The sequence below is a fragment of the Artibeus jamaicensis genome, unplaced genomic scaffold (assembly GCF_021234435.1).
Source record: "Artibeus jamaicensis isolate MK-2021 breed Jamaican fruit bat unplaced genomic scaffold, CSHL_Jam_final contig_1157, whole genome shotgun sequence".
Lineage (NCBI taxonomy): Eukaryota > Metazoa > Chordata > Mammalia > Chiroptera > Phyllostomidae > Artibeus > Artibeus jamaicensis.
Genome location: NW_026521226.1, coordinates 909,344 through 922,251, shown reverse-complemented (window position 1 = coordinate 922,251; position 12,908 = coordinate 909,344). Strand labels below are relative to the sequence as shown.

At 37.9% G+C, this 12,908-nt stretch overlaps 1 protein-coding gene across 3 annotated transcripts in view; it reads right to left on the bottom strand.

Moving 5' to 3' along the window:
* Positions 1-12,908, bottom strand: part of FRMD4B (FERM domain containing 4B) — a 193,957-nt gene that overhangs the window by 155,090 nt on the left and 25,959 nt on the right. Inside the window, exon 1 of one of the 3 annotated variants that reach the window (XM_037130750.2) lies at positions 8,707-8,757. The exons of the other annotated variants lie outside the window; for them this stretch is intronic. Within the exon in view, the coding sequence (XP_036986645.2) occupies positions 8,707-8,730 (24 nt within the window). The 5' untranslated portion in view covers positions 8,731-8,757. Of the gene's footprint in view, positions 1-8,706; positions 8,758-12,908 lie in introns of those variants that run through there. 3 annotated transcript variants of the gene reach the window in all.

Genomic DNA, 12,908 nt, shown 5'->3' with positions numbered 1-12,908 from the left:
TGATTTCTACAAAAGGGAAAGAGTAAGTAGCTATGGTCATGAACAAACTTTGTCTGAATGTTCCAGTTAGCCATAACACCACCTAGCTTGTCTGGAGTGCTTTAAACTTTCAAAGTGCCTTCACCTCTATGTCTTCTTTTTAACTTTGTAAGTTTTAATGTGCCAGAAATGTCATATGCTCATTTTGTAGATGGGGCCACTGAGACCCAAAGAAAGGATGTGACTTCTCTGTGGTCACAAAGCTGTACAAGGATCCAGATGTGGAGTTCCTGCTTTCTATTGCCTCAACCAAGTTCCACATCCTTACAAAAGTATTCACCGAAAAATGAAGTAAAAAAATCCTGAAATACAAGCCAGCTCTGCACACAATGCTTCAGGTTGTGCATTTCATGGTGCAAAGACTTCCATAACATCACACTGGAATTATAAAGCATCTGCAGTGTCCATCAGTACAGCCTGCCTGCCTCCAGGAATCCCTCTGTCAGTCCTTGCAGCCTTATATTTCACTGAGATCAGTCAAAAGAAACACACTTTTAAGAAGTTAAAAAATTTTATAACAGCTCTGGAAATAAAAGTCCTGGTTTTTATGGCTTGGGAACAATTATTCTAATGGCTGTTACCTTCTCAGACACCTTAAGGATTTAATGCTTTGGAACAGAGAAGAATTTTATCAAAGAGAAAGTGATTTATTTAAATAAGAAAAGTGGGTTCCTTGGTGCTGGCAAGGACTGAAGATGAAGGAAGGTGTGGACCTGCCAGAGTCAGACATCTGCTTGTCATCCCTTAGATTTCCACAAATACTGTGCCTGAGAATTAGAAATATTTGTAGAATTTTCCACTTTGTTCCATTATAATGCCTTTGTTTTGTATTAAATCCATCTGAAGTCCTGCTTTGTTTCTACACAAATTTATGTGTCTCCTTCCTCTGCAAACACAGTGGTAAATTATTAATGAAAACTATATTAAAAACAGCCAGAACTATTTTTTCTGTAATTGGATATTATTCTGTTTTATAATTTCTTTCCTCTGATTGTATAATACCTAATTCCTGCAAAACTGTGAATATTGCCCATTTTGCTGGCCTCATTCATGGTTTTGTTTGCTTTCCAATAAATAAATATTTTTTGAGCACCCGCACACTGTGTCAGCCTCTTGGGGATAAAATAGTGACCACACATGTTTATTTGGTCATAGGAGAACAGGAACTATTTTTCTTTGGTGCATAATCATGAGATATGTCACATTAAGTGAATTTCCCACTTTCCCAATCAAGATAGGGTAGAGGTGAGGCTAAGGAATCAGTCTTTTGCATCAATGTCCAGTAGAACTCTGTGATGACAGAAATGTTCTAGAGTGTATTGGCTATTGGGTATGGCTGACACTCCACATAGTGGAGCCATGACCAGGTATGTTAGCTTCAAGGACAGGTTTTAGAAGAAAAGAAAAGAAAAAAATAGGTTGGCTTTGCAGCATTTTAAATTACTGGCTCTGTGGCCTTGGATATTTGATTAAGATTTTGACTCCAGCAAGTAGAAGAAAGGAAACAAAACCAAGATCAGAGCACAATTAAACTACATAGAGACCAAAAGAACAATTCTGAGGATTAATAAATCCAGGAGATGGTTCTTTAAAAAATAAACAACATTAATAAGCCTTTAAGCAGACTCATCAAAGAGAGAGAGAGAGAGGACCCAAATAAACACAATCAGAAATGAAAGAGGAGAAATTGCAACTGATACCGCAGAAATGCAAAGGATTGTAAGAAATGTGACATATAGTTGTTCATAGTAAGCAATGTGACATATAGTTGTTCATAGTAAGCAATGTGACATATAGTTGTTCATAGTAAGCAATGTGACATATAGTTGTTCATAGTAAGAAATGTGAAAACCTGGTTGAAATAAACAAATTTCTAAAAAACCTAACCTTCCAAAAATGAATAAAGAAGAAGCAGAAAGCCTGAACAGACCAATAACTGCTGATGAAATTGAAGCAGAAATCAAAAAGTTCCCAGCATACGAAAGCCCTGGACTGATGGTTTCACAGGAGAACTTTATAGAACGTTTAAGGAAGAGCTAACCCATATCATTCACAGACTGTTCCCCCAAAATCTAAGAGAATGGAAGACTCCCAAAGTTTTTTTATGAAGCCAGCATCATCTTAATCCCAAAATCAGATAAAGATACAACAGAAAACTACAGGCATATATCACTGAAGAACATAGATGCTAAAATTCTCAACATAATATTGGCAAACCACATCCAGCAATACATTAAAAAGATCATACACCATGACCAAGTGGGATTCATCCCAAGGACTCAGGGATGGTACAATATTTGCAAATCAATACATGTAATACATCACATAAACAAAAGCGAAGACGAAAATCACATGATCATATCAATAGATGTGGAAAAGGTATTTGAGATAAGGTACAGCACCCATTTATGATAAAAACACTCAGCAAAGTGGGAATAGAAGGAGAATTCCTCAATATAATAAAGGCCATATAGGAAAGATCCATAGTCAACATCATGCTCAAGGGGCAAAAACTAAAAGCTTTCCCACTAAGATCAGGAACAAGACAAGGTTGTTCACTTTCACCACTTCTATTCAATATAGTATTGGAAGTCCTAGCTACAGCAATCAGACAAGAAAAAGAAATAAAAGGCATCTTTTATTTCTTTCCACTGAAGAAAACTGTCATTGTTTGCAGATGACATAATAGTGTACATAAAAAATCCTATAGACTCCACCAAACAACTACTTGATATAATAAGAGAATTTAGCAAAAGAACAGATACAAAGGCAATATTCATAAATTGAAGGTATTTGTGCACACCAACAATGAAATATCAGAAACTGAAACCAGGAATAAATTCCATTTGATGTAGTAATAACAACAAAAAATAAGATACCTAAGAACAAACCTAACCAATGAGGTAAAACATCTGTACTCAGAAAGCTACACTGAAGAAAGAAATTAAGAGAGACACAGACAAATAGAGGCATGTACTGTGTTCATGGACTGGGAGAATTAACACCATCAAAATGACCATATTACTCAAAGCAATTTATAGATTCAATACAATCACTGTTAAAGTACTCATGACATATTTCACAGATATAGAACAAACATTTCAAAAATTTATATGGAACCATAAATAACCCCAAATAGCTGTAGCAATTTTGAGAAAGAAGAACAAAGTAGGAGGGATCACAATACTTGATATCAAACTATATTACAAGGCCACAGTAATCAAAGAAGTCTGGTACTGGCATAAGAACAGACACATAGACCAATGGAACAGAATAGAGATCCTGGAAATAAACCCAAGTCTCTATGGTCAATTAATATTTGACAAAGGGGACAGAAGCATAAAATGCAGTAAAAATAGCCTCTTCAACAAATGGTGTTGGGAGAGCTGGACAGCTACATGCAAAAAAATGAAACTCGATCACCAACTTACACCATATACAAAAATAAACTGAAAATGAATAAATGACTTAAATATAAGTCATGACCCCATAAAAACCCTACAGGAGAACATAAGCAGGAAAATCTCAGATATTCCACACAGCAATATTTTCACTGATATGTCCCCTAGAGTAAGGAACATAAAAGAAAGAATAAACAAATAGGACTTTATCAAAATTAAAACCTCCTCATGGCTAAAGAAAACATCAGTAAAATGAAAAAGGGTGTGAAAACATATTTGCCCATGATACCTAAGACAAGAGTTTGATCTCCAAAATATATAATAAGCTCCCACAACTTTACTCCAGGAAGATAAACTAGCCAATTAAAATATCAGCAAAGGACTTGAAGAGACGCTTCTTCAAGGAGGACATTCAGTAGGCCCAGAGACATATAAAAAGATGCTCAGTATCACTAGTCATCAGAAGGATGCAAATTAAGACCACAATGAGATACCACTTTACATCAGAATAGCCATCATAAACAAAGCAACAATCAACAAGTGCTGGCAAGGTTGTAGAGAAAAGGGAACCCCAGTACACTGTTGGTGGGAATGTAGAATGGCACGGCCACTGTGGAAAATAGTATGGAATGTCCTCAGAAAACTAAAAATGGAACTGCATTTTGACACAGCAATTCAATTGTTGGGCTATATATATCCTAAGAAACCTGAAACACCAATCCAAAAGAACTTATGCACCCCAATGTTCATAGCAGCACAACTTACAATAGCCAAGTGCTGGAAGCAACCTAAGTGCCCATCAGTAAATGAGTGGATCAAGAGACTGTTATACATTTGCACAATGGAATACTATGCAGCAGAAAAAAGAAGAAGCTCGTATCCTTATCTACAGCTTAGACCAATCTGGAGAGCATTATGCTAAGTGAAGTAAGCCAGGGTGTGAAAGATATATACCCTATGATCTTACCTATAAGTGGAACCTAATCAGCAAAACAAACAAGCAATCAAAATATCACCAGAGACCTTGAAATTAAGAACAAACTGACAGTAACCAGAGGGGAGGTGGGAGCAGATGATAAGGGGCATGGGGGAAGGGTTGTCAAGAAACATGTATGAAGGACACATGGATAAAGCCAAAGAGAAATAGGATTGAAAGTGGAAGGTGGGAATGGCTGCCGGTAGGGAGTGGTGGGGGGAAAATGGAGACAACTGTACTTTAACAACAATAAAAAAAGTCTGTTAAAAAAAATCAATAGAAGAGTTATATCTATTACCACAAGGTCCTGACTTCTTGGACAACATCTCAGTGTCTGATGCCAGTTAGCAGTTTCAGTAATTTCTCCATCTTCAACCTTACCTTACTCAGTTTTCTCTAACCATCTTATGATGCCATTGGCACCATAAGACATCTAGTCATGTAGTCCTAGCCCTGAATTCTTCTCCAGTGAAAAGGAAAAAGTCAGTGAAAAGAAGGAAGGGCAAGAAGAAGCAAGGAAGGGCAGAAAAAAGGATCAAAAAGAGAGGGGAGATGGACAAGCAGGAAGAGAGAGAGAGAGCTAGCTGCAATTCATTTGGGTGACATAAAGGAACTACAAATAATCAGAGCATTTTAAAGATGAAAAAGAGCCTCAGCATTAGTCTAACACCTTTAACAACAAATGTGGATCCTGAGCCTGGATAGGAAAAACGAGCTTCCCAAGGTCATAGAACTTGTCAGAAAAGTGGCAGTTAGACCTGGGATCAGTTCTCTCTATTTACTGTGCTTTTCAGCTATGCACTCTGCTGTACCTGAAAGAGGTTTTCTATTATAGAAGGTCAGCTTCTGGACTAGTTTCATTCCTGATTTGAAAACCTAATATAAACACATTTGATAGGGTAGTATAAAGTAGAATCTTGAAAGATCAAGTACAAACTCTGATGACTTGTTCATTTTAACTTACAATGATAGAAGAAAAAAAACCCAAAGAGAAAACAAACCAATACACAAGGTCAAAGGCGAACATACCTTTACAGGACCACCTGCAAAGTATTTTTTCTTTTGTTTTTTTAAGCATTCAAAATAAACAGAGAATGTATAGAATGTTTTACTTTTCTTAGATTGATTTTATTGGAATAATACAGTTTCCCTAACCTTGCCAGATTGCATTAACCTATGCTAATGTATATTTTACCTGCTTTCAGCTTTATCTTTCTAGTTAACAAAAAGTCTTTTATTTGAATGTTTTTGTAGTTCTCCAACATTAAGCAAGAAAAAGTCTTCATTAGAGCTTTGTCTCAGGGATAAGCGATAATCTTGTTCTTGCATTAAAATTAATCAGATGGGTCTCTATTAAGAGCTCACTAATATTTTCAGATTCTTTACAAAACAAGGAGAAAGTGTTTTTAGTACATTTTAGCCAGGACTACAGCTTGTTGTGACTAGCAATAAGAATGCTGGTTCTTTTTCATAGGGTCTTTCTTGCACCTGCCCTCTGATTTCTGCCGGAAGCTGGAAGCAATGCAAAACCTCATTGGGGCTGCAGCTCCCACATGTCTAGTCCAAGATAGAAATGTGTGCATGAGAGAAACCTGCTGCATGAAATGCACAGAAGCTAGACTTCAGGCAAAGCAATAAATGGGTTGTAGAAACATCATAGCCATGGACAGAGAACAGAATCAGGGCACAGGACACACAGATGGTAGGCTGTACCCTGACTATAAAGAGATGAATTTTAGGAAAATTCCTTCATTTTTCTGGATCTCAATCTTATCAGCAATAGAATGAGGGAATTAGACAAGGTTTCTTCCAGCTCAAATGTTCTGTGACATAAAATATATTTGATGATTCAACTCAACCAATGGTATTTGGCTACCACTATTCCCATAGTTACTGAGTACTCTCTTTACTGGGAGGCATAGGAACCTCCACCTCCCTGTACAGTGGCACCCTGTTATTTGCAGTTTCAGTTACCCTCAGTCAACCATCATCTAAAATACTATATGAAAGATTCCAGAAATAAATAATTCATAAGTTGTAAATTGCATGCCATTCTGAGTAGTGTAATAAAATATTGTACTGTCCCCTCCATCCAGCCTGGGACATGATTCATCCCTTATAGTTCAGTGTCTCCACCCCATATGTGCTCCCACCTATTAGTCAGTTACCAGATTGACTGTTGAGGTGTCTCAGTCCCAGCCTTATTTACTTAGTAATGGCATATTTACATAACTTTTATTAGTGTGTATTGTTATAATTGTTCTATTTCATTATTAGTTACTTTTATTAATCTCTTACCATGTCTTATTTATAAATTAAACTTCATCATAGTTATGTATGTACAGGGAAAACAGTATATAGAGGGGTTCAGTACTACCTGCAGTTTCAGGTATCCACTGGAGTCTTTGAACCTATCCCCCTGCAGCTAAGAGGGGATTACTTCATACTCCAAGTGGAGGACTAAGTAAATGGTACATCTGAACACAAAGAATGTGCTTGGGAGTGGGATTTGGTATGCCTGGGGATATCTTATTTTATTTATTTATTTATTTTCTGTTTTGAGGTATTTATGGCAGGAGACGCCTTTGCCTTTTACTCAGTATCTAGATTGCTTTGCTGGAAAATTAAGAGGATAAAATACCTAGTGGATAACTGTTATCACCTTTCCTAACATCCCCCTTCTTTCAGTACTAAATATTTTATGTGCTAGTGGCGCTCCTTTGGCCAGATGTTAGTGTGAGAAACTATATGAGGTCCAGTTATCTTCAAGATAGAGGAGTCTGAGTTGCTATACTTAAAGCAGCATCAACCTGATATTAATAAGCCACTTGGAATCAGTCAGGCCTATTAATATGGGAGATTATGATTATAAGGGAAGGATAATGTTGTACTGCCTGGGAATATTTTAGATCCTCTGATAAGAAGTGTAGTTTCTGATTCCTGAAAGTGCTTTGGTGCAAGATGATCTTACTTCTAGGAAGCTTCTATGGCCTGAGTCATAGGATCATCTAGCGATGCTGTGATGACAATCCAGGACTGAGGGTTACGTGTCGGATAATTCATATATTTTTTCACTCCTTCAGATCAGTCAGTACCTTTGGATAGGACTGATTCATTTCTAAGGCCACACGGTTTCGTTACATTATAGTAAGAGAGCACTATCCCAGTCCCTATTGTGATATATTTATTTCCTTGATGTTTCTCTTTTCTCCCCTATCCTACCCACTTCCTCCACAGACTTCCTTTTATACCCAAGAGCTTTGCAGTCTTCTGGTTCACAATTTCCTTTGTTTTCTGACATATACCCAGATTTTCCTCCCCTCCTCCATCTCTAACATCTACTTACCAGGGAAGAAAAAATGGACAGACACATGGAGTGGACTTGATGAGTTTACCATAACCACATTACAAGGAAGGAAAGAAAAAAAGCTTCCCTCTAATTAGGATGTAAGACTTCCTCTGACAAATCATAAAAATTTTATTAATTAACCGATAGCCATTCCCAAAAATGGTGTTTCTGAGATCTCTACCTTGAACCGCTGAATCTGATAGCCATCTTTGTCATAAACAAGAATGGGGGACAGAATTCAATTTTCCTGCTTCTTTCTTGAGATAAAACAGGGATGAACATTAAGGTCTTTTCAGAAAATTACTAATGAGTTCTAGGCCCCCACAGGATCTGCGCTGCCACGAGCTGACAAAGACAGAGAAGCCCCCAAACACACTCTGCTGAGATCATTAACAACTGCCAACCTTAGAGCATTTGCATGCTGCTTACTGACACAGTTCCTGCAATCTTGCCTTCCGTCCCACGTCTATAAAGAGCTCTAGTCTTTAATTTTTAAAAAAACTAAAAATAACAAAAGAAAGATAAAAGATAGTGGTGGGGTGGAGGGTAGGGTGAGGTAGAATTATAGACCTCAGCAGTAACTACTGAACTTCTGAAGTGAAAACAAGAAATCAGCTTTTTGGGACCGTGAAGGGAGAAGAGATAACATTTAAAGCAATGACAGGAAAACCCTCCAAAAGAATGAACGGTAAGGACCATCTTCACTTTAGTATCAAACTGGAGCATAATCCAATTCTTGTTAGGAAAGAGTGATTCTTTGGAAAAAAGCAAAAATAAACATTTCTCGTGGTCTCCTTTTCTGAAAATTGGGTTCTGAAGTATTAATACTTAGTCCACCTTAGTATAATATTAAAATATGCCTAAGATTTTGTTAAGAAATGACAGTAAGAGCAGCATTACACTATCAGCAGTGAGAAGATTATAAGAGAAATTGTTCTTACCTCTGAACCATGATCTCGGCTCATTTAAAGGGACTGGAGAGAATGTGCAGGACAAAGGACACATGTATTAAGCACTTTGGTGTGTGTGTGTGTGTGTGTGTGTGTGTGTGTGTGTTCTCTAACTACAAGCTGGTGGAAGTAGGGACCTCAAACCTCCCTGACGCCTTCCGCTGCCATATAATCATAAGGAAATGACCTTACTGTTTGTTGCTCCGATTAGAAACAAAAGCCTTCCAACATGAGTCAGGAGAGCAAGGAGAGGGAAAACCTAACAACAATAACCAAACACTTCTGCTATTGCTTTTGGCCACCCAAAGTCTCTATGCTTTGAATGTTTGAAGCACCTAATGAAATGTTTATTGTTTTCTAAACTTCACTGATAATGTTTGATTTAGGCTGGATATTAATCAGACATGGGCTATGACATCTAAGAATCCAGACTTCAATTTTGACTCTTTAGCTTCCATGCATGCTGAATGAAGTAGGTAAATTAATGTATTCAAACAGAAATAATATTGAACTCAACTTTGCCTTTATACTGCAAAAGAAACTCATAATTTCATGGGACACCCTTTGTGCTGTCAACCAGTGAGGCTAGTCATAAACAAAAATTTTGGCTACAGGACTGTAGTCTCAAAAAAAGATTTATTTCATAAATTGTATTTAACAAAGTAGTCCTATAGAAATTACTCAATAGATAAGTAATAAATAAAAATACATTCAAGGTGAGGAAGAGAGAAAAGTATGAGGGGGGATTCCCCCCAAACTGGAATTATCTTCTAAAGGGCGGGACCCTTGTAGTACAGGGACCAATGAGATGGTCAAATTGAAGGGCCCGTTGAAGGCTGCCAGACCAAACACAGTAGGTTATGGCTGAGAAAGCATATGAGAAGGTTAAAACTAGGAAATAATCAGAGTATCTGCTGTTTTTGCCTGTTCAGGGTCTGTTTCACCTTTTTCTAATCACAGATCCCTGCTTTCCAATGAGGTCACCATCCAAATGAGTAGGATGAATCTAAATGTATGCCCCCATATCATGGGAATGTGTGATTCAGGGATAACCAATAATATTCTATCCCTGTACTCACTAGTTATAGAGATCATGGAAGGAGTGTTTGTTCTCATTTGTCCTGGAGTCACAAAGCTGCGAGGATGAGAGCCTGAGGCTCCCAGGGTATCTCACACTGGGCAGAAATGCTGGGGAGAGACAGACTCCAATGACCATCTGCATCACTATAATTTTCACCTCTGCTCAATCTAGTTTTATTTTTTTACTGTTTTGAATTCTATGGAATGTCAATTAATTAATTTTAAATTTATTTTTCAATTATAATTGACATACAATATATTAGTTTCAGATATGCAACCCAGTGATTAGACACGTACATACCTCATAAAGTGATTACCTCAGTAAACCTAGTACTCATCTGACACCACATGTAGTTATTTCAATATTATTGACTATATTCCCTATGTTATAATTTACAACCCTGTGACTATTTTTACAACTACCAATTTCTACTTTTTAAAATATATTTTTATTGATTATGCTATTACAGTTGTCCCATTTCCCCCCTTCATTCCCCTCCACTCTGCACAACCCCTCCCACCCAAATTCCCCCCCTTTAGTTCATGTCCATGTGTCTTAAGTTCTTCAGCTTCTACATGGCCTATACTATTCTTGCCCTCTTCCTGTCTATTTTCTACCTACCCTCTATGCTACTTATTCTCTGTACCTTTTCCCCCTCTCTCCTCCCCTCACCCCCCTCTTGCTAATCTCCATTTCTGTGGTTCTGTTTCTGTTCTAGTTGTTTGCTTAGTTTGCTTTTGTTTTAGGTGTGGTTGTTAATAACTGTGGGTTTGCTGTCTTTTTACTGTCCATATTTTTATCTTCTTTTTCTTAGATAAGTCCCCTTAACATTTTATATAATGAAGACTTGGTGATGATGAACTCCTTGAACTTGACTTTATCTGAGAAGTGCTTTATCTGCCCTTCCATTCTAAATGAAAGCTTTGCTGAATATAGCCATCTTGGATGTAGGTCCTTGCATTTCATGACTTGGAATACTTCTTTCCAGCCCCTTCTGGCCTGTAAGGTCTATTTTGAGAAATCAGCTGACAGTCTGATGGGAACTCCTTTGTAGGTGACTGTCCCCTTCTCTCTTGCTGCTTGTAGGATTCTCTCCTTCATTTTAATCTTGGGTAATGTAATTATGATGTGCCTTGGTGTGTTCCTCCTGTGTCTAACTTCTTTGGGACTCTTCGAGTTTCCTGCACTTCCTGGAAGTCTATTTCCTTTGCCAGATTGGGGAAGTTCTCCTTTATTATTTGTTCAAATAAGTTTTCCACTAGTTGCTTTTTCTTTTCCCCTGCTGGTACCCCTATAATCCAGATGTTGGAGCATTTAAAGATATCCTGGAGGTTCCTAAGCCTCTCCTCATTTTTTTGAATATTTGTTTCTTCATTTATTTCTGTTTGTTTTTTTCTTTCTTCCTTCTGGTCCACTCCATTGATTTGAGTCCCAGTTTTCTTCCCATCACTATTGGTTCCCTGTGCATTTTCCTTCATTTCACTTAGTGTAGCCTTCATTTTTTCATCTAATTTGTGACAAAAATCAACCAATCCTGTGAGCATCCTGATCACCAGTGCTTTGAACTGTGCATCTGATAGGTTGGCTATCTCTTGGTCACTTAGATGTACTGGCTCTGGGCCTTTGATGTGTTCTGTTTGAGCCTTTTTGTTTTTGTTGTTCTGGCCACACCTGTAGTGAGGGGTGGAGCCTTAGGTGTTTACCAGGGAGGGGCAACCCAGTCACTGGGTTGTGACACTGTATTTGGGGGTGGGGTCAGAGAAGGAAAAATGGAGCTTGCTGTGTTTTCTCTCAAATTTCAGTCTCGCTGCTTCCCACCAGCAAATTGGGCCCTTCTGATGCTGGTTCCTGGGTGGGTAGGCTTGTGTATGTTCTAGAACCCTATGGGTCTCTCCAACAAACTCTCCTGTGAGACTGAGAGTCTCTCTCAGCACCTCAGCCTCCACAAATGTTTTCAATAAGTGTTTCGAGGCTCTATTTCCCAGTGCTAGGGCCCTGGGTTGTGTGGTCTCACTCCACATTTTTGCCTGGTTTATCTGCATGTGAATGTGTGTCCTCGGTCGGCCAGAGGCCTTGTGTACCTCACTGGGTCTGCCCATTGCCATCCTGCATCCGGAGTCTGCCAGCTGCTGCCTGTGTGCCCAGGACTGACAACTACTGTTTTTTCCTGCCGCCGACTCTGCCCCCTTTACCAGTCTGATTGAATGTTTGTCAGACTTCCATGCAGTTCAATTTTCTGTCAAATATGTTTTTTTTTTGTTTCTACATTTTTGTTGTCCTTAATTTTGTTTGTGTGAGGATGCACAGTGTGTCTACCTATGCCTCCATCTTGGCCGAAAGTCTTTACTTCTTAATCCTTCACCTTTTTCACCCATTCCTTCCAACCACCTTGCCATTTGGCAACCATCAATTTATTCTCTACACTTAAGAGTTTGTTTCTGCTTTGTTGTTTGTTTACTTTTTAGATTTCATATATAAGTGAAATTATTTGGTATTTGTTCTTGTCTGACTTATTTCACTTAGCATAATACCTTCTGGGTCACTCATGTTATTGGAAATGATAAATTTTATTTTTAATGGCTGTGTAATATTCCACTGTGTACTATATGCACCGCCTCTTCTTTATCCATTGTTCTTCTAATGGACACTTAAACTGCCATATCTTGTTTATGGCAAGTAATGCTGTAGTGAACATAAGGGTGCATATATCTTTTCAAATTAGTGTTGGTGATTTCTTTGAATAAATACCCAGAAGTAGAGTTGTGGGGTCTATTTTCAATATTTTGAGGAACCTTCATAATGTTTTCCATAGTGGCTACACCAATATACAATCCCACCAACAGTGCATAAAGTTTCCTTTTTCTCCACATCCTTGTTGTTAGTTGATTTATTGGTAGGATTCTGCCAGGTGTGAGGTAATTAGCATTTCACTGATGATTAGTGATGTTGAGCAGCTTTTATACCATCTATTGGTCATCTATATGTTCTCTTTGGAGAAATGTATACTCAAGTTCTCTGACCTTTCTCTAATTGAATTGTTTAGGGTATTTGGTGTTGAGTTGTATGATTTCTTTATAAATCATGGATATTCACCTGTTATCATTGGCAAATA